The sequence below is a fragment of the Erpetoichthys calabaricus genome, chromosome 18, assembly GCF_900747795.2.
Source record: "Erpetoichthys calabaricus chromosome 18, fErpCal1.3, whole genome shotgun sequence".
Lineage (NCBI taxonomy): Eukaryota > Metazoa > Chordata > Cladistia > Polypteriformes > Polypteridae > Erpetoichthys > Erpetoichthys calabaricus.
This window is the reverse complement of record NC_041411.2, coordinates 78843724-78865462: the sequence shown is the minus strand read 5'-3', so window position 1 is coordinate 78865462 and position 21739 is coordinate 78843724. Positions and strand designations below refer to the sequence as shown.

Here is a 21739-nt window from a genome sequence, read left to right as displayed (position 1 = left end):
TGAGTTTCCTCCGCAGGGTGTCTGGGCTTTCCCTTAAAGATAGGGTGAGAAGCTCAGTCATCCAGGAGGGGCTCAGAGTAGAGCCGCTGCTCCTCCGCATCGAGAGGAGTCAGATGAGGTGGCTCGGGCATCTGATCAGGATGCCTCCTGGACGCCTCCCTGGTGAGGTGTTCCGGGCACGTCTAACCGGGAGGAGGCCCCGGGGAAGACCCAGGACACGCTGGAGGGACTATGTCTCTCGACTGGCCTGGGAACGCCTTGGGATTCTCCCGGAAGAGCTAGAAGAAGTGGCCGGGGAGAGGGAAGTCTGGGCATCTCTGCTCAAGCTGCTGCCCCCGCGACCCGACCTCGGATAAGCGGGAGACAATGGATGGATGGATGGACAGCAGCAGCACTGCCCCCTGCTGGACACCACTCTTAACTTCTGATGAGGTTCTTTGCACCATCACCTTCTGCTTTCTGTGTCTGAGCCAATTCTGCACCCACCTACAAACATCACCCTGACCTCCCACTTCTTTTCAAAATCTTTGTCGTCCAACACAATGCAGTGCTTTAGTCAGAAGCAGGGTATGAACGCAGAGGCCTCAGGCATTGGACGGCACTGCCAGCCTATTGATTGATTGATTGATTGATTGATTGATTGTCGAAGTTGCAGTCAGAGCAGGAGGCACCAGACGTCTCTTCTGAAGACCACTACAGTTGCTCACAGTTATGATTAGGAACAGAAAGCCGCTTCCAGGTGCAGTTTTAAGACGGCAATTAAAAACGTCTGGCACAAATGTTGAACGTGCCTTCATTGCCATAAATTAGTTGCTGGGCTCTTAATTGGAAGTATCCTGCCGAAGTAAACCTGATCAGACCCTTATTAGCTAATGACGATGAGCTCTGGTGGCCGGGTTGTAGTGGGGGGGGCATTGGGCTTTATGACACACTAATCAGGGGCAAGTGCTGACACCTGGCAGATCAGGAAAAAAAAAAATAAAAGACTTGTGGATTCGTGTGTGGGATGCCATCCCTGGGGGGAAAAAAATCATGTGGGGCTTTCCAAGAATATACAGTATTGTTAACGGGAATCGATACTTTTAACTGTAATGCTCTACACCGCATTAAATATTTAGTTAAAATGCATTGACGATTTGTTTTATTGAAAGACTTGCACATGCAAAGCCCCTCTGGGAATGTTAAAGTTTGAAATTACAAAAGATCCGAGGACCAGGCAGCCGGGGCATTAAAATGTTTCATCCGCCGCCTATTGAATTTTTCATTAAACGATCATAAAATTCTAACAAAGCACCCGGCAGATCTCTCGAGGCCAGAAAATAAATAGTGCAACAATCCGCGTTTTCTGGCGTACACAAAATCAATGGGGGTACTGTGCTGAAATAGAAATGAATATTGTGTGATGCCCAGGGCCATCAGGGAAGGAAAGCAAAAAATAAAGAAATAAAGAAAAGAAGGGGAGGAGGAGGAAGAAGAAGAAGAAGAAGCCGCGAGTGCGGAGGGAGAGCTCTGTCGGCCGCTAGCAAGTAAAAAGAATAGGACGGAGAGCAATTCGGAGCGCTCTCACCGCCGCCATTTGTAAACGTTACAAGACATGGGGGGCATTAGCTGTACAACCCATCAACATTTTGATTTGTTTTTTTTTTTTTAACTTAATAAAGCTGAATAATAAAGCAATAATGAAATTTAATATTAAAGTCGCACGGGAGCCCTTTAGTAGGGTACAGCAAAGAGCGGCGCTGTGATAATGAGCCCGTTAAGCGCGATTATGGCTACCTCTTGAGAAAAAGGTTCTTTTTTATGAGAATAAAATCCCAAATTAAATATTATTGCCCAAATTAATGGCCAATTTTACAGGGCAGGGAGCTTCACTGCTGTCTTCTCATTATCAGAGCGCTCAACTTTAACTGAAGTTTAATCGGTGAAACTTTGCCCACATAAATGCAGGGAGTGTTCGCCATAAGCAAAATGACGGGGCACGGGGCATGACACAAGAGGCAATCTTTGCCTTTATAATAATAATAATAATAATAATAATTCATTACATTTATATAGCAAGGTGTTTTACGTAGACAATGGGGAACCACCGCCACTGTGCGGCTTCGACTTGAATGATGCCATGGCAGCCATTCTTGTGACCAGTACACTCAAGGGGTGAGAGAGGCTGATAGCCAATAGGAGACAAGCGATGGAAAAGGCTGAGCTTGGCACTTCAGCCAGGACATGGGGGGGGGGGGGGGGCACCCTAATCCGGGATCTTTTATGACCACAGAGAGAGTCAGGACCTCTGTTGTAGGTCTCATCCGAAGGCTGGCACCAATTTGTACAGCACAGCTTCCCCGACACTGCATTGGGGCATTGGGATCCACACACAGAACACCGGGCAGCACCCTCTTCTGACCACATCAACACTTCACTGTCTACGTAAAACACCTTGCTATATAAATGTAATGAATTATTATTATTATTATTATTATTATGGTCAAGATTGCCTCTTGTGTCATGCCCTGTGCCCCGTCATTTTGCTTATGGCGAACACCGGGCAGCACCCTCTTCTGACCACATCAACACTTCACCAACCGTCTAGCCAAGCTTTTCCAAGATGGTCCTTCATCTAAGTAGTGGCCAGGCCTGAAACAGGTGGATTACGAGTTGTGAAATGCAGGTGGGTATGGCTGCTATAAAAATCTCCAGAGGACTACGGCACCACATCCGTGCAGCCATGCATGGCCAGGGTGAGGTGCCAGAGTAGACCTGCAGAAGGTCTCAGGACGTGCTGATGGGATTGCTTGTTAATATAATAATAATAAATTCTTTGCATTTATATAGCGCTTTTCTCAGGTTAAGGGCCTTGCTCAAGGACCCAACAGATGCAGAGTCCCTATTGGCATTTTACGGGATTCGAACCGACAACCTTCCGATTGCCAGTGCAGAGCCACCACTCTGCCTATATATATATATATATATATCTGTAAGGGTGACCAGTTTTAACTGGCCGGTCAACTCTTTATTTCAAAAGCGGTGTTCAGTTATCGCCTTTTATATTAGAGGGTCTCAGCAGGTCATTGTGTTATAAATACAAGTCATCATAACACTTTGAGTCCTGACCCTAAAGCATCACCAAGAGACTGGATGGACGTGGAGTGAGGGACGACACGCTAGGACTTGCAACCCAGCTGGAGATGATTTGGGATCCTTACTGGGTCAGAACACCAGCATCACACAAGGACAGGGGAAGGAAGTACGTTCAGGTCATTGTCTCCCCCACCATACGCTAGGTGCCAGCGTCCCTGGGCTACGATGCCCCTGCTGATATCCATGAGGCATCACGGGAATTGTATTTCTTTGGGTCAGCCCTGTGGGTGCCACCAGGGGGCGCTGAAGGGACTTTGTGAGACTTCAAAATGCACCCGAATAAAATGCAATAAAAAGGGCCGCACTGCCTGTTGCAGGCGAGTCGCATCTAGGAGAGGAGACGGGTAACACTCACCTCGAAGGAGTAGCAGTGGGAGAACAAAAATGATAAATTGTCAGACAAAGGTATTGCTTTGAAATAAATCCCAGGACGTGTCTGTGCCTTCGTGTTTGGGGTTGCGGGCTCTGTGGCGCCCCCTGTAGATCACCCCGGCTACGTCTGCATGCGCAGCATCATAAAGCAGTTCACGGGCGCCATACTGGCTTAAACAGGAAGACAATGTTTTGAAAGAGAAGGACCAGAAAAAAAATAATAATAATTCATATAACACCATTTCATAATTTAAAATTAAATCTCTCTATATATACAAAATCCAGCGTCTCTCTCTGTCTGTCCGCTTTTCACGACAGAACAACTTCATGGATTTACATCGGGTTTTTGTCTGCAATTTGCTTGAACATTCCGGTTGATTTTGCAACTTCTCTCAAGGTGCTAAGAATCAGAGTTCGCTTGCAGGAGCGCTACACTCACGTTAATCCGAGACAGAGGTGGTGGGCCAAGAGGAGGGGAAGCGTGACGTCAGGAGTGGGGAGCCGGGCGGGACCCTCCACACTGTCCCGTTTCACGACCACATGGGCGGAGCCGTGGGGACGGCTAGTATTTAATAATATAATAATCATAATAGGACGGCACGGTGGCGCAGTGGGTAGCGCTGCTGCTCAGTTAGGTGACCCGGGTTCACTTCCCAGGTCCGCCCTGCATGGAGTTTGCATGTTCTCCCCGTGTCTGCGTGGGTTTCCTCCCGCAGTCCAAAGACATGCAGGTTAGGTGGATTGGCGATTCCAAATTGTCCTGTGTGTGTGCCCTGCGGTGAGGTGGCGTTTGTTTCCTGCCTTGCGCCCTGTGTTGGCTGGGATTGGCTCCAGCAGACCCCCCGTGACCCTGTGGTTAGGATATAGCGGGATGGATAATCATAATATTGTTTTTGACAAGGCGTTAATGTCATTTAAATTATTTAGTTTTTATTATGTTTTAATATTCATTGGTATTTTAAATAGACAGTTGTAGAGTAACTGGTTTTCTGTTGATAATAACTAAGGACCAAACCGTCTTCCTCCCACGCACCCTCTTACTCTTCAATATGCCATCTCTTTAAATACGATCACTATCTCTAACGGAGGGGCGCCCCGTGGCCCTTTGAGCGGCTCAGCCTCGAGATAGCAGGCACCCATTGAGCAAAGCGAGTAGAAGGGAGCAGAGCCCCCTCGTTTTTTAAAAGAAGAAATTGAGTCATCTGATCTCATTAATTGAAGAAAGTCATTCGAAAGTCTGAATGCCATGGAGCTGAAGGGTCTGCCACTCACAGAGGGCAGGATAGTATGGGGCACAACGAGACGGCCAGAGTCGGTGGACCTCAGTGGGTGAGGAGGCGTAGAGTGATGGAGGGGGTTACTGATGTAGTCCGGTTAGCAATAGAATTTTCAGTTAAATCCTATTAGAACCCGGGAGTCAGTGAAGGCGGAGCGGGGTGGCTGCAAGGGTCTGTGTGAAGACCCTTAGAGCAGAGTTTTGAACCACCTGGAGCTGACAGATTAGAAGGGGCTTCTACCAGTAGGGAGTTCCAGCAGTCAACGTGGGGAGTGGAATAAAAGCAGGGACAACTTGACCTTAGAAATCACCACCCAGGGACTGGGACTGGCATCAGAGCAATGAGATCCACAAAATGGTGCCACCCACAGAGAAACAGAAAGAACGCAAAGTATTCTTAACAAGGAGAAATACACTTTTTATATATACTTTTATCCATCTATCCATTTTCCAACCCGCTGAATCCGAACACAGGGTCACAGGGGTCTGCTGGAGCCAATCCCAGCCAACACAGGGCACAAGGCAGGAAACAATCCCGGGCAGGGTGCCAACCCACCACAGGACACACCCACCAAGCACACACTAGGGCCAATTTAGGATCGCCAATCCACCTAACCTGCATGTCTTTGGACTGTGGGAGGAAACCCACGCAGACACGGGGAGAACATGCAAACTCCACGCAGGGAGGACCCGGGAATCGAACCTCAGGTCCTCAGGTCTCACTACCCACTGCGCCACCGTGCCACCTATATACTTTTATATTATATATAATATCTATATCTTCGACAGTACTTTCTCGATATGGGGAGGTAGTATGAGACCCAGCAAAATCAAAACACTCAAAAGGCCAAAACTGGGAAGTCAAAACACTCTCGTCATAACCGAAATCTACACGTAGACACCAAAGTCAAACGATTGCTATCGGAAAATATCAAAGAAATCTTTAAGGAATACTGCGGAGGGCTGGCGCCCTGCCCGGGGTTTGGTTCCTGCCTTGCGCCCTGTGTTGGCTGGGAATGGCTCCAGCAGACCCCCCATGACCCTTAGGATATAGAGGGTTGGAGAATGGATGGATGGATCTTTAAGGAAAGGCTTATCTGCAAACTCGGCCACTGCTGAGTTGAGCTTTCAACCTAACTGAGCCCTTGAGTCGTCAGCTTCAAAGCCACACCCCTAGAAACCAGGACTCGTGTCATAGCAACGGAATCCGCCAAATGACGACGCCCACACAGAAACAAAATGGCGTCAGGAAGGATGCAAAATTATTTTGACACCGAGCTTCTGCTAGCTTGCCAGGGGGTGCAATCAAAAATGCCAATGGGGGGGGAGGGGTAGTTGACCCCCTAGGTGTTTAAAGCATACTGATATACAGATCATGGAATGAGGAGCTGGAGGGGTCCCCCTTGGAGTTTTTAGTGTTGTGTTATTATCTGAATCGAGAATGAAGGGGGGGGGTCCCCCCTTGCAGTTTTGACTGCTACACTGGAATTTGTATCAGGAATCAATGAGGTTGGTCTCCCTTGGGGTTTCAGGTGAACTAATATTTAAATTATCTATAAGTGAAGGGGGTCCCCCCTTGTTGTTTTTTGCACACTAATATGCAAATCAGGACATGAAGAGTGGAGGGGCCCCCCTTGGAGTTTTTACTGTTGTGCTAATATTTGAATCGAGCATCGATGAGCAAAGTGGGGTCACCCATGTAAGTTTTGAGTGCTGCATTGACATTCATAACAGGAATCGATGAAATTGGCCTTCCTTGGAGTTCCGGGTGTGTTAATATTTAAAATCATCAATCGAAGAGTGAAAGGGGGGGGGGGGTCCTCCCAGTCAAGTGTTGCTGATGGCCTGGCACCTACAGGCAGCTGCTTTCCACATTTGTCTCACATGCCAGCCATGAAGCGGGGCGCTGTGCTGGGTGAATACAGATTCACTGGTGGGAAGACACAAGACAGCAGCAGATTGATCATCCCGTTACAGGGGGCCGCTCTCTCTGGCATACCTGATTTCTTTCAAATCGACCTTTTTTTTTTTTTTCTCCTGGAAGATCATGACTTTGAAGAATCCTGGTGTGACAAATGATTCACAGTTTGAATTAATTCATCAGAGCCATATGAGTTACAGAGGTGAAACAGCTTGAAAGGCACCCTGAATTAGAATAACTGAAATGAGAGGACAGACTGGCACCCTGCCTGGGCTTGGCGTCTGTTTCAGACCTCATACCGGTGACCCTGATCTGGATTAGGAGAGTTCAAAAAGAGGCGGATGGACATCTTCAGCGCCACGTGCTTCCTTTAATGTCATTACCTTCTCCCTGTGGTCATTTTCCTCATTTTATGTGTGATGTAAACCTGCCAGCAGTTTTCAGACCTTCACCAACGGCCATCAGTCTCCTGATGTCAGATATCACAACGTTACCGTGTTCAGTTCTCACGAAGCGACTCGTTATGTGACTTCAACAAAACCACTCAAAGTCCAATGAAGGGCGAATACAGAAATAAACGGGACATTAAAGAGCTCCTTATGAAAGGCTGACCGACTGGAAAAGAGTCATTAATTAAGTGACATTTAACCCTGTGCTAATAAACGCACCTTTAACATATTCAAAAACTTTATTATGAAAGGCAGACTGATTGGTTCATTGATTAGAAGAAAAAAAAAGTAATCAAAATATGTATTTGCTGTCACAACGGTGCTAATATATGGTATGTACCTTAATTATATGAAAGACTGACTGTGTATTTCTAAGCAACATTCTGATAATATACAGTATGTGTGTGTGTGTATCATATTGCTGCCTTATAATAGACGTACTGATTGACTGATTAGTTAGACAAAAGGAAACAAAATATGAATTCCTTGCCTGAACTGTGCTAATGTACAGTGTGTTACAAAACACTGAGAGAGATAGATAGATAGATAGATAGATAGATAGATAGATAGATAGATAGATAGATAGATAGATAGATAGATAGATAGATAGATAGATAGATACTTAGGGTGGACTGGAGCATGATATGATTCTACAATAAAGCACTTGGCGTAGTCGGCAGGATTTGCACTGTGGATAGGTGGTGTTGCCACTAAGATAGATATGAAAGGCACTATATAATAGATAGATAGGAAAAGAGTCAATTAAATAACTGCATTTCTAAGTAACCCTCATGCTAATGTGTGTACCTTTATCATATTAAAAAAACTTTTTTCATGAAGGTCTGACTGATTGATTCATTGATTAGAAACAACAAATCAAAATTAGATAAGTGCTTGCAAAAGACCGACTGACGGATGTAAATTGACTGACAGAGATTGAAAAAGCGTATTTAAATGTGAATTTCTAAGCAAAATTGATAATATGTGTGTATTATCATATTGCTGCCTTATAATAGACTTACTGATTGATTGATTGAACAAAAGGAATCAAAAAATGAATTCCGTGCCTTAACTGTACTAATGTACAGTATGTTAGATGGCTCCTTACAAAAAACTGATTGATAGATGTATTGATTGATTGATTGATTGATTGATTGAAGTCATTAAATGTGTATTTCTAAGAAACATTTTAATAATTTGTGTGAATTATCAAATTGGTGCCTTCTTATAGAACACTGATTGATTGATTGATTGATTGAACAAAAGGAATCAAAATATCCATTCCCTGCCTGAACTGTGCTAATGTTAGATAAGTCCTTAAAAAAACTGATTGATAGATGTATTGATTGATTGGTTGGTTTGCTGGCTGATTGATTGATTGATTGATTGCAGTCATTAAATGTGTATTTCCAATAAACATTTTAATAATGTGTGAATTTTCAAATAGTTTTCTTCTTATGAAAGATTGATTGATTGACAGATAGATAGATAGTAATTTAATAACCTGCTTTTCTAAGCAGCCCCCCCCCCCCCATCATATTAAACCAGTGTTTATGTTAAAGACAGAGTACAGTAATCCGAGTATACATTTCCTGCCAACTCTGTGCTAACACTGTCCGTCCGCAGTGTGTGCCTTAATCACATTGTGTGAGCTCCGTATGAAAGGCTGTTTGATGGACTGGTGGACTGACATACTTGGTCGTGGTGAAGTGCGGTTGCTGTAATGCTGTGTTCCTCTGTTTGTGTGCGTCGTGTCAGCTTATTTAAAGGTGAGCCGCCTGCTCAGTTGTCATCTACACCTTCTAAAAACAAAGCAACCTGACTTGCCAGTAAAAGAATTTCGAGTAATTTCATTCAGTAATTTGATAGTGTAGATTTCACATCTTTTGCTTGATCAAATGCCAACAAACGTATTTGCCTTTCTGTTTGCTTGCTGACCTTTCCCCTTGTGCTGTAACGTACCTGGTTAAGGCTGTTTGCCCTGAAGACGACTCTTTGCCACCTTCAACATAAGAAGCCCTGGCCATTGTAAACTTATTTTGAAGGAAACGGGTTTCATTTGGCATCACGTGTTATTTGCTGTGTCGCCCTTTGGCCGCTGTTTCTCGTTGCTACGCCCGTCACTAGTCACATGGGTTCTTCACCACCATAGATCGGTATAGTGCCCCACCTAACTGCGTTTGCCTCCCAGATCCATCGATCTCACCATCCCTTTTCCCCTCATTTGTGAACAAGACCAAACTTGAGGCAATAATTCACCTCCCACTCCGAGTTCACCAGACTCGACTTTTCCATTAGTAACTTGAAAGAACGAACTGCAAATCAAAACAAGTGGGTGTCTGAGCCTCGCTCATGGGTGGCCCTGTCACATTAAAACTGCTGTGCTTTCAAGTGAAAATCTAGTTAAGAAAAGTGACAAAGTGACATTCCACTTAACATTTCCTTGTTTTAATTTGCAACTGAAAAAATGAGCACGAGCTACGATCGTCGTTCTTGATTCTAATTTCCCTCTTTACTGGGCCTACAGTTTTAACGAGACTCACGCATGAAAGGAAATTGCAGAGCGAAACGTCACACCCGGTTGGAGACGCCTGACAGAACTGGCGGTGAACATTTCGACGCCGTGATTAAAAGTAAACAGGCCGACGCATAGGCTGATCTCAAATACCCGACATCTTCAACCGACTTTAAAGTTTTCACTCCCGCTTGCCAGATAGGAAGGAGCCTGGCCTGCTTTCGTGATTTGGACAAAGACGTCACTTCACCTCTGACCGATTCGCAGGTGTGAAACTGCGCAGAGTTTTACCTCCGTCATTCCATCCTCCGTCAATCCCGAGTCAGTCGGGGCTTCGGCAGCTCCAACAGTAGGAACCCAAACTGGAATGGCTACCCAGTCAATCGCAGGGCAAAGGTGGGAGTGGACAGATGTCGGGGGGTAAATGGCGTAGCCAGAGACAAACCCGCACCACCACATGGAGAGCATGGACCCTCCACACGGCTTTTGGGGGTTCTTGTACTTGTGATCATTTTTCAGATTTTTTTTACGTGTAATACGTTGAAGTAATCATCCATTTGTTAAATAGAACCCATTGATTTAAATTCCATGTATGCCAGCAGCACAAGGAACCTACCTTACGATGGTGGCCAGTGCTCCACAGCTAATTCAGTGTCATAACTCCACTTTAACCAGCCATCTTTCCTTTTTTGTTCCCTGAAACCAACGGCGGCAGCAACGGCACAAGGCAGGAGCCAACACTCGACGGCATACCAGCGCTTTAAAGTTCATTTCTTGTCAGGTCATTCGTTTTATTAGTACAGGACCAGGCCACCCTGCTTGTAGCTCCACTCTCCTTATCTCCTCCTTTATGGCTGTGCCTAACCCATCTGTGTTCACCTTGAAAGGTAATTTATAAAAAACTGACGACAGTCGTGGCCAAAAGTTCTGAGGATGACCCAAGTGTTGGTCTTCAACAAGTTTGCTGCTTCGGTGTTTTTAGATCTTTCTGTCAGATGTTTCTCTGGTGTACTGAAGTAGAATTACAAGCAGTTCAGAAGTTTCAAAGGCATTGATTGACAATGACATGAAGTTTATTTACAGTGTAGTCCATATTTGAAGTGTTGGCCCCTCTTTCTTTGTCAAAACCTCTGCCGTTCACCCTGGCAGGTTGGCAATCAACTTCTGGGCCCAATCCTGACTGATGGCAGCTGCCCATTCTTGCAGAATCAATGCTTGGGGTTTGTCAGAATTGGTGGGTTTTTGATTGTCCACCTGCCTCTTGAGGATTGACCACAAGTACTCAATGGGGAGTTTCCTGGCCATGGACCCCAAAATGTTGATGTTTTGTTCCTCGAGTCACTTAAGTTCTCACTTTTGCCTTATGGTCACCAAACTCTTCTTGGATGGTTGGGAGAAGTTGCTCTCGGAGGATGTTGTCGTCCCATTCTTTATTCATGGCTTGGGATTGGAGGACACCACCAGGGCAGAGCTGGCTCAGGAATGGCCAAGACATTTGGAGGATGGCCTGGTGGGGGTTCAAGAAGGGCAGCAAAGAAGTCATCAGGGATAGACTGATATCTCAATGGGGAGTTTCCTGGCCATGGACCCCAAATTTCGATGTTTTATTCCCCGAGCCACTTAGTTCTCACTTTTGCCTTATGGCCTGGTGCTCCATCATGCTGGCAAAGGCATTGTGGCTCACCAAACTGTTGTTGGAGGGTTGGGAGAAGATGCTCTTGGAAGATGTTGTGGTCCCATTCTTTATTCATGGCTGTCTTCTTAGGCAAAACTGTGAGTGAGCCCTGCAGTGCCTTGGCTGAGAAGCAACCCCACATGACATGAATGGTCTCAGGATGCTTTACTGTTGGCCTGACACAGGAAAAATGGTAGCGCCGCTCACCTTTTCTTTTTACTGGATGCCCCAAACAATCGGAAAGGGGATTCATCAGAGAAAATGACTTGACCCCCAGCTGTCCTCGGCAGTCCAATCCCAAAATATCAGTCTGTCCCTGATGGCTTCTCTGCTGCCCTTCTTGACCCCCACCAGGCCATCCTCCAAAAATCTTCACCTCACTCACACCTGCCTGCTGCCATTCCTGAGCCAGTGCTGCCCTGGTGGTTAACCCCCGATCCTGAGCAATGAATAAAGAATGGGACCACAACATCCTCCGAGAGCAACTTCTCCCAACCATCCAAGAACAGTTTGGTGACCAGCATGATGGAGCACCAGGCCAGAAGGCAAAAGTGAGAACTCGGAGAACAAAACATCGACATTTGGGGTCCATGGCCAGGAAACTCCCCAGACCTTTAATCCCATTGAGAGTCGGGTGGACAAACAAAAACCCACCAATTCTGACAAACTCCAAGCATTGATTATAACAGAATGGGCTGCTGCCGTCAATCAGGATTGGGTTCAAAAGTTGATGGATAGACAGCCTGCCAGGGCGAATTGTAGAGGTCTTGACAAAGAAAGAAGGGCCAACACTGCAAATATGGACTCTGTGCATAAACTTCACATCATTGTCAATCAAAGCCTTTGAAACTTCTGAACTGCTTGTAATTCTACTTCAGTACACCAGAGAAACATCTGACAGAAAGATCTAAAAACATAGAAGCAGCAAACTTCGTGAAAACCGAAACTTGGGTCATCCTCAGAACTTGTGAGAAGACTGGTGAATGGGAAACAGGAGTGACACCTACAAGATAGGGATACTGCCCCGCTGTCTCAAACTTCACTTTTATTGTATATAAAAATCAAGAAATAACTAAAATGAGGCACCCACCTGCATACATACTGCTCCTAAAGTTAGAAGTAGCTATGCTTAACACACCCGGGTACAATGAGAGGTGGCGACTCACATACGGCACACACACACATATACTGTACAGTCACAGACAGACAGATACACTCAGTATGTGTAGATAGATAGATTTAGCGTAGTTGGCAGGATTAGATATTTTTATTAGACAGACAGACAGACAGACAGATGTGAAAGGCAGTATATAACTAACAGACAGACAGATAGCTAGACAGATAGATAGATTTAGCATGGTTGGCAGGATTAGATATTTATATTAGATAGGCAGTATATAACAGAGACAGATATGAAAGGCAGTATATAACTGACAGACAGACAGAGACAGATAGATAGACAGACAGATTTAGCGTAGTTGGCAGGATTAGATATTTTTATTAGACAGATGTGAAAGGCAGTATATAACTGACAGACAGACAGACAGATAGCTAGACAGATAGATTTAGTGTAGTTGGCAGGATTAGATAGATATTCATATTAGATAGACAGACAGACAGATGTGAAAGGCAGTATATAACAGAGACAGACAGACAGACAGATTTAGTGTAGTTGGCAGGATTAGATAGATATTTATATTAGATAGACAGACAGATGTGAAAGGCAGTATATAACTGACAGACAGACAGATAGATATGAAAGGAACTAAATAAGAAGAGCTATTTATGAGATTAATTTTATAAGGAAATGAAAGTCACTATATAAGTGGCACTATTTATAAAATGGATAGAATAGATAAATGGATAACACATAAAAGGCACTATATAAGTAGAACTATTTATGGGATAGGTAGATAGGAAATGAAAGACACTATACAAGTGACACTATTTATAAGATAGATAGATAGATATGAAAGGCTCTATATAAGTAAAACTATTTATGCAACAGGTAGCTTTTATAATAGATATTTCCTTCACCCTTCTCTTTATATTTTTATGCTATATTTTTATATATAGTATATATAGTATGGTCTGCCTGCTACTATAAGAGATGCCCCTTCGGTCTCAGCTTTTAAATCCCGGCTGAAGACTCACTACTTCAGTTTAGCACACCTTGACTAGAGCTGCTGACTAACTGTACAGACTGCATCTCTGTTGTTAGTCATTAGCACTAAAACATAAGTAATATGATAGTTAGAATTGGATACTAACCCTCACCTATTCTGTTTCTCTTCTCTGTACTCAAATGTGGCACTTGGTGCCCACGGCCCACCTGTCAAGTTGTTTTGCCAGCCTAAGGTAAAGTCATCCCTGGTGGAGGATCGCAGGAATCATCGGGTAGAGGGGTCCTTTCATCGGATTGGCTGGCCCAGCGCTGTTTCAGCCATGGAATGGCCAAATAGGAGAGGCAGCTTGATGGATGAGGTCTCCAGGACTCTAAACAATTCCAAATCTTATTATGTGATATCATCTACTGTTAAATTCTGCTCCGTACTTCTAAAATTTTTATTTTTATACTGTATTGAGGATTTGTTCTGTTCTGTGTATTGTATTGTATTGACCCCCTTCTTTTGACACCCACTGCACGCCCAACCTACCTGGAAAGGGGTCTCTCTTTGAACTGCCTTTCCTGAGGTTTCTCCCTTTTTTCCCTACAAGGTTTTTTTTGGGAGTTTCTCCTTGTCTTCTTAGAGAGTCAAGGCTGGGGGGCTGTCAAGAGACAGGGCCTGTTAAAACCCATTGCGGCACTTCTTGTGTGATTTTGGGCTACACAAAAATAAATTCTATTGTATTGTATGCTTAAGTGTCACTCACGTTTATGCACATTAATAGTCTGATGGATGGTTCATCTTTTAAATCTAATTGTGTTGCAAGTAATGAGAAATAAACTCATTTTGTCATTTTTGTGGCCCACTCTACCAATTGCACTACAGAATTTGGGTTTTACTTAATACGAAAAATGAATATCAGCTCAGTGGACACATGCTGCCTTTTATGTGCTGTTGTGGATTCTTAATAACTGCCACACGACTCGGATTACGTCGACTGTTAAAAGTGAGGGTGCCCAAACGGTCCTTCAGAGGGACCCTCTAGTCTGGGGGTACCAGTTTTGGTGCTCAGAAGATCTCTCCACATGAAGGTTCCTGTTATTTCAATCTTAACAGGTCCCGTAAATAACCATGGATAGAGGAGACCAGACCGGTGAAATCTCATTTTAAGAGGGCTCTGGCTGCACACCATAATGCAGACCGATCTCAGGTTTTCTTAGCCTGTTTCTGTCCTATTAGACATCAGCAGACTCAAAGATTTTTGTTTCATCCACATGTCAAGAACCTTTTCAAAAGCCAAAGATCCACTTTCATATCTGCAAAGATCTCATCCGAGGACGACATGGTTTCTTTATCGAGCAAAGGTTCACTGAGGAACCACAGCAGCCAGGGCGGTGCCATTTTAGAACGAGTGCGCTCAGAGCGGCACGACCTGGCCGCCACTATAGGTGTGGATTGCGCGTCTTCTCCCCGTGTCCATGTTGCTTTTGCTGTCCTTTACTTTCCTCTCGCGCCCCCTGGCGGTGTGTTAACCCTCTGAACTGAAGTGGCCCGAGTCTCGACTCGAGGGTGGCCGTCAGTGTGCGTGCGCGCGCGCGCACGTGTGTGTGTGAGAATGTCATACAGGTGGTCCCATAGTGGAGAAAGCTCACTCACTCACACACACACACACACACATACACAACACTCCCACCCGAAAAGTGCACCACTGAGTCATTTACCTTTAAAATAAATTCACGCCGACATGCCTGAATAATGACATTTAACACGCGTTTAAACCCGAAATCTCCACCATCTTATCTTCAGTGCTGTTGGACTGACTGATGGCGCCGAGTGAGTCTGCGGTGGGATTGACAGCAGCATTGCGCTCTGAATACCCAAAATCTGGAAAAGTAGCCCTGCACAAAAAAAAAAGGAAGCAAATTCCCGAAGGTGCAATTGTGGGCCCCGTGCTAGTTTAAGACGCCGCACGATTCTTCCTGGCTCGTATTTCTCGTTCCCCTTTGTAAACATCTGAAGATCCTAAAAACACCGCTGCGGAGTTCCGACCGACCTCTGGCTGTAGAACTCTTTAAATACACGCGGGGGAATTAGCAAGGAACTTGAAGAAGAACAAAAACAATGATAAAATAATATCTTTTCTTGGTCTGTTAGTAGCTTACTCTGCATTAAAAATGTGTTTAAAAACTCACAATACCAATCACATGCGTGGAAATCCGTTCCCAGAATGAGGTGGGTTTCTGTAAAGCAAATGTTCGAAAACACGCGGCTTAGGGGGACTTAGAAAGGAACATGAAAAAAAAATATGAAGATAGAATAATATCAGGAAGACATGGAAATTTACTGTTCGCATTTACCGCCGGGAGGTTCAACGGAATTGCCGTCCAGAAGCGTCTACGGACCTCAAGGCGCACAGAGCGGAAAGGCTTGTGGAGCGAAGTGAGTCGGCGCAAACTCAAAACTGCGCTGTATACCCGCTTATACCTGGCAGATGAAATTGACGAAAAATAAAATCACAAAATCGGAAACCAAAACATTTTATACCACTCAAAGATTCAAACGTACGTCTTTTTCCTTTGTAAGTTGAGAATGGTTCGCAAATCCCAATAATAAGAGCACCTCATTCTGTTTCAAAAACATTAAATTTTGCAAAAAAAAATGTGGATTCATGTATGCATAGAAATTAAAATTCAAATGCTCAAAAACTGGTAAAAGTGTAAAAAAAACAAAAAAAAAAAAAAGTTTAGCAAAGCGACAACACAACTCTGGACGGGACGCCGTTCCACTTTCACTCTTAAAAACAAGAGCGATGACGGAGTGGTGGCTCTGAGGCTGGGGATCTGCACTGATTGCCGGTTCGAATCCCGTAAAATGCCAAAAGGGACTCGGCTCTGTTGAGCAAGGCCCTTAACCTGCAATTTCTAAGCGCTTTGAGTATTGAGAAAAGCGCTATATAAATGCAAATAATTAATTATTATTAACATGAAACTTTTGAGACAAAATAAACTATTTAAATCCATAGCAGGTTCCATAAAGAACCATGACTATAGATTATACAATATTTGTGAAAAAGCAATGGCCTTATTTTAAAAGGACTCTTTTTGTTCACATTTCCGGGCCAGGGTGCCTACTAGACATTCAAGATGTCGGTTTTGCCCACGGGGCGGCACGGTGGCGCAGTGGTAGCGCGGCAGCCTCGCAGGATGAAAAGAACTGCATCCATCCATCCATTTTCCAACCCGCTGAATCCGAACACAGGGTCACGGGGGTCTGCTGGAGCCAATCCCAGCCAACACAGGGCACAAGGCAGGAACCAATCCCGGGCAGGGTGCCAACCCACCGCAGGAAAGAACTGCACTTTAGATTTTTAAAAAAATAGGTATATTGAGTGGAAATAATAAAATAGTTTTTAACAAAAATTACATAGTTATATTTAACATACTTATTCTATGCTGAAACATATTTTTATGTAAAATGAATGAAAGTTTTTCATGTTCTGTTAAATCAACTTGATTAATGTCAAAATATATATTTCATCAGTTTTTCGTAACTTTTTTAAAATATGCACATCACCGAGTTATTTCACTATAATATATCGATCTTGGTTGAATATTATACTTGCTTCATTATCACTTTTTTAATTTATGGTCAAATCACTGTAAAAAAAAAAAAAAAACTGGCCTTAACGTAACGCTTAACTCTGATTGGCAGGTGAACTGCCGATCATTTAACCGTCAAAACCAATCAGGAGTCGAGACCAGCCTGCGGCTCGTCTCAGTAATAAAAACAGCAATAATACATATTTGAATGCAGTTAATTATAATTCTATCATTAATATTACATTAAATTTCAAATCACATCTTACATCTACACTCTTACACATACTGGTTCTTCAGTGGCGCTTAATGGTTCTTTACTGGGTTGTGTGGTTCGTTGCTAAACATTTGCTTGACAAGCCACCATTTTATTGTGAGACGGGTTCTTCGCTTGTGAAGTTGATTCTTTGTGCTTTGCAAAAACCTCCTAATATGTAGAAATAATCTAAAATCTCTAATATTTGGTAGGACACCGCCAGATTAAGAACACCCAAATTTAAGCCCGTGTGTTTTTTTTTAGTAAATTTTATGTCCACAAAACAAAATGCAAAGCACAAAGCACCTTTTTCTGGTTCAGATCTCCCACCACTTACATTATTACTCTCGTACGAATTACAACTGATATCCTTTTCTATTACACAGTATAACAACTTGATGAAAAACATTCATATATGTTATTGTATGCAGCAAGGGTCCTTTTATAATCGGGAGCCATTGGTATTTTAGTATCAATTCATGATTATTTACTGTATGGAGCCTGTTACTGATCCAAATAAATAAAAAAAATATCCTTTAGGATCCAAAAATTGCTCCCCTATGGCACCACTCTGGAACCTTTATTGTTAAAAGTGTGAATTCTTACTCTTTGTAAGCTCGTTAGAAAACTGATGGATGGATGGATGGATCATACAAGAGCCTTGCAATCCAGCGAATCAAAACACCTCACGCTAAATAGTTCAGTGCTGCAACATTGAACTTACAACGTCAACACAATGCACATCTCATTTAGCTACACAGCATGAGCACCACCACCACCACTTAACTATCATTAAACGCCATCTCAACAGACACTCGCTCCAGTTCTTGGATTAAACGAGACGTTAGCAGACTACAAGTCGTCTTGTCCAGTGCAGAAGTAGCCGTTGCTTTTCTGTTACAGGGTGGTGCTGCGATTTTTCCAGTATTTCCTGAACAATTCCGCATAAATCAGCTTCAATAACCCCCAAAACATCCCGAACACACCGTGTAATTACTCTGTTAACCATCATTACATTTTTTTTTGTTTTTGTGCTGAGGAAGGCTCTGAAGCGTTGCTGGGAGAGGGCGTGCCCTTATGCAAATATACTAACTTCATGCAAATTTAGAACGTTGCGTCATTGTGAGTTTACGGCAATGCAACAACTACTCTTCAAATAGTCTCGCACATTAAAACAATGGATACGGACAGCTAAAACGCTGCTTAAATGTACACTTACATGCATTTATCTAACTAACTTAATTATTTTAAGCGTTTATTGTATTATAGGGTTTTTTTTTTTACAGTGACATTATAACGTTACTGAAATGTATTGTTAAGGTAAGTTTTATTTACACAGTACAAAACATAGAACACAAAGCAACTTTGTCAATTTGAAAGTTCAAACCAATTCCATTACACTATATAACAAAAACATTCTTGTTAAAGAACATTATATTTTCCCCATTTTCTTCCCCTAACCGAAAACCAGCACTCCTCCAAAACATTGGAGCGACGTCCGCACTACACACGTTTATTTGTACAGTATAATAAAAATAATTCCCAGAAAATACCCTACTTCCCATTCCCCAATATCCATAAACCATTCCATCTGACTCTTATAACGTGAATAAAACAGAAATATAAAAAGGTTGGTTTATAACAATAGTTCAGTTTTATACGAGGCAAAGAAAAAAAGATGCTTTTGTGATGTAAGGTGGGCAACAATATGCCAGTCACCATAAATATTAATAATAATAAATACCAGTCCTATTGATAATAAAATAAAATCCAAAATCAATTTCCACAACCACACAAAACCCACAATTTCGGGGGCAAAAAAATCAATTCATTCAAAGTCTTCGACTTTCTTTCCATCCGTACAAAGGTGTGGCGACCCCTTGGGCCACAGTGCAATGAAAGGGATCTTTATGCAAATAAGGGACTGTCGCGTTTATAAAACTTACTTATTTTAAGAGAAATCAACTGAATTCAAGTGTGTGTAGTGAAATCTGGAGTCTCGTGTTTTGAATATTAAAAAGAAGTGTCAGTATTGAGTAAAATTAACATAAAATAAATGAGTAGAGACAACAACCCCCGAGGCTGCTTACGTTTTAATTAAAAGAAGAAGAAAAAAAAAAACAATGGTTGTTTCCACGTGATTTGATTGTGTTAACGTGACATCTAAGAGAATGAGGTCAACGTAACGTGAATAATAAATTACGTAATCTCAACACACATGATTATTTTAAGTTAAATTAACTTAAAGTTGATAAATAAGTGAACAACCCGATTGTTTTTTTGTTTTTTTTTTCCGTTTTCGCTGCAATAAGGATGGCGGAGATCACATCCCGGGTGGTCCGTGCACGGAGTTTGCATGTTCTCCCCGTGTCCTTCCACACTCTAAAGACACGCAGGTCAGGTGGATTTCTGATGCTCAACGACGCCCTCCGATGGCCTGCGATTGTTCCTGCCTTGTGCCCGATGCTTGCTGAGAAAGGCTCCAGCTTCCCCTCGACCCTGAACTGGATAAGCCGGTTGAGAAAGTCAGCATCTGTAACAGGTCCCATAAATAACCACGAATAGATCTGTGAAATCCCAATGGGTTCCTCATTTTACAAGGACTTGCCTACCATAACACCGACTGATTTCAGGTTTTCTTAATCGGCGAGTGTCCTGCTAGTTAGCCTACTAGGCACTCGTAGTTGTGAAAATGTCTGTTGTGTTTACTTATTAGGAACCTTGTCGAAGCCCAAAGAACCAACTTCATGGGCAAAGAACCCTTCCCAGAATGCAATCGCTCGTTCTCAAGCAATGGTTCAGTGGGGAACCACACATCCCAGCGAGGTGCCATTAAAGAAGCGGTACTTTTGTGGGTGATAGGGCACACCTTGCATACGCACATGCCCGCACACTCATACGGTCAGTTTGAGAGTTTCGAGAACTTGGAAGAAAAACGCACGCGGACACGGGGAGAAAGAAAAAACTCCACACGGACACAGCCCGGACCCAATTGGAGATCAGAGACACCGGACCAGAAACTTAATAGGAAGATGGCTGTTTGTCACAGACGCGGACTTGCTACAGTGATGGTAGGATTTAGGAGTCCTTTAGAATAAGGGAGCAGCACTGGCTGAGGACATAAAGTGAAAAAATAAATAAATTCGGGGTCCAGCAAGGCCCTCCACGGTATTCATATTAGGGCAGCAGACTACGCTGCTCAGTGTTCAGTATGTAATTTGCTTACTCTTTTTATGGTGACCTTTCCGAAAACTACAACGGGCGCAATCTTACAAACGGCGCCTTGGGGGTTTAAGTGACCAATCACATCAAACATTAAGTTCTAAAACAAACTGATCTGGAGATAATTGGTGACATGTGGCCCTGTTTCACACTTGAGCAGACGTTCTCTCCCAGTCTGTACCGGTTTCTGTGTCTCTATAGCCCCTCTCCACACCCCAAGCTCCCCCCCATCAGCACATCGTTCATATTTCCCCATGCAGGGCGCATCGCCTCCAAAGGAGTCAAATCGACTTGAAGCCCAAGTTTGTCTCCACATCCCACCATTTCACGCCCCACAAAGCCACCTGTCCAGTAGAGTTGACGCGTAACTTAAGTGAAGCCCGCAGTAGAAGGCGGCGGCGGCGGTGGCTGCACGTACCTGCGCTCATGCTGTAGGAGCCGCGCCGCGCCGCGCCTCGGCTGACATCAGATCATCTTCTCCTCTTCTCGCAGACACAACCACATCCACAGAGCGACAAACTTAGTCCTAGAAAAGGCGAGAGTCGGGACGAGGAGCAGGACGGGACATGCTGCTGACTCTTTAGCTCTCCGGTGTACTCGGCAGCGCGCTCGCTGCGCATCCCTTCCCGGCGGTGCCTCAGCGCTTCCAGGTCTGGCTGGCTGGATCAGGCATTTCCCGTCCTTTCCTGCAGAGGAAGCCCTTTTGCTCAGTCAGGGATTGTGCACTTGTGCAGCACAGGAAAAACAAGTCGCGATTTAAAGGGACAGAAGGAAAGTGGCGAGCGCGGCGCCGCAACCTCGAAGACGAAGCGCACAGGCGCAGGTGTGAGTGCGGGAGAGAGAGAGAGAGAGAGAAAGTGCGGGGCGAGCGAGGGAGCGGCGTGTCAGCGGGGGCGATTCGGGGGACTGTGGGGGCCCTAGAAAAAAACAAAAAAAAACCTCCATTGAGCGCTCCAACTCACTCTCCCCTGTGTCTCGAAATGGGAAAATTTATTACCAGTTTTTTAGCGCAAGTCTAAATTAAAAAAAAAATTAAAGCCGAAATTAATGTCATCAACGGGGAGAATTTAATAAACAAACATCGTTAATTTTCATTTGGCGAAAAACAGAATATAAGCAAAACACCACAGTAAACACATTTGTCTAAACAAGAAATAATAGAATAAAGTACATTTTTAAAATCTAAATAAATGAAAAAGTAAATCAAATGCAAA

At 43.8% G+C, this 21739-nt stretch overlaps 1 protein-coding gene across 2 annotated transcripts in view; it reads right to left on the bottom strand.

Annotated features, from left to right (window-relative positions):
• LOC127526206 (FYVE, RhoGEF and PH domain-containing protein 5-like) overlaps nucleotides 1-21351 on the bottom strand; it is a 189316-nt gene extending 167965 nt beyond the window's left edge. The window contains exon 1 of one of the 2 annotated variants that reach the window (XM_051920996.1): nucleotides 20944-21351. In XM_051920996.1, the coding sequence (XP_051776956.1) occupies nucleotides 20944-20953 (10 nt within the window). In that variant the 5' untranslated portion in view covers nucleotides 20954-21351. The remainder of the gene's footprint in view (nucleotides 1-20943) is intronic. The other variant, XM_051920998.1, reaches the window with a different exon arrangement.
• Between the last annotated feature and the right edge of the window lie 388 nt (nucleotides 21352-21739).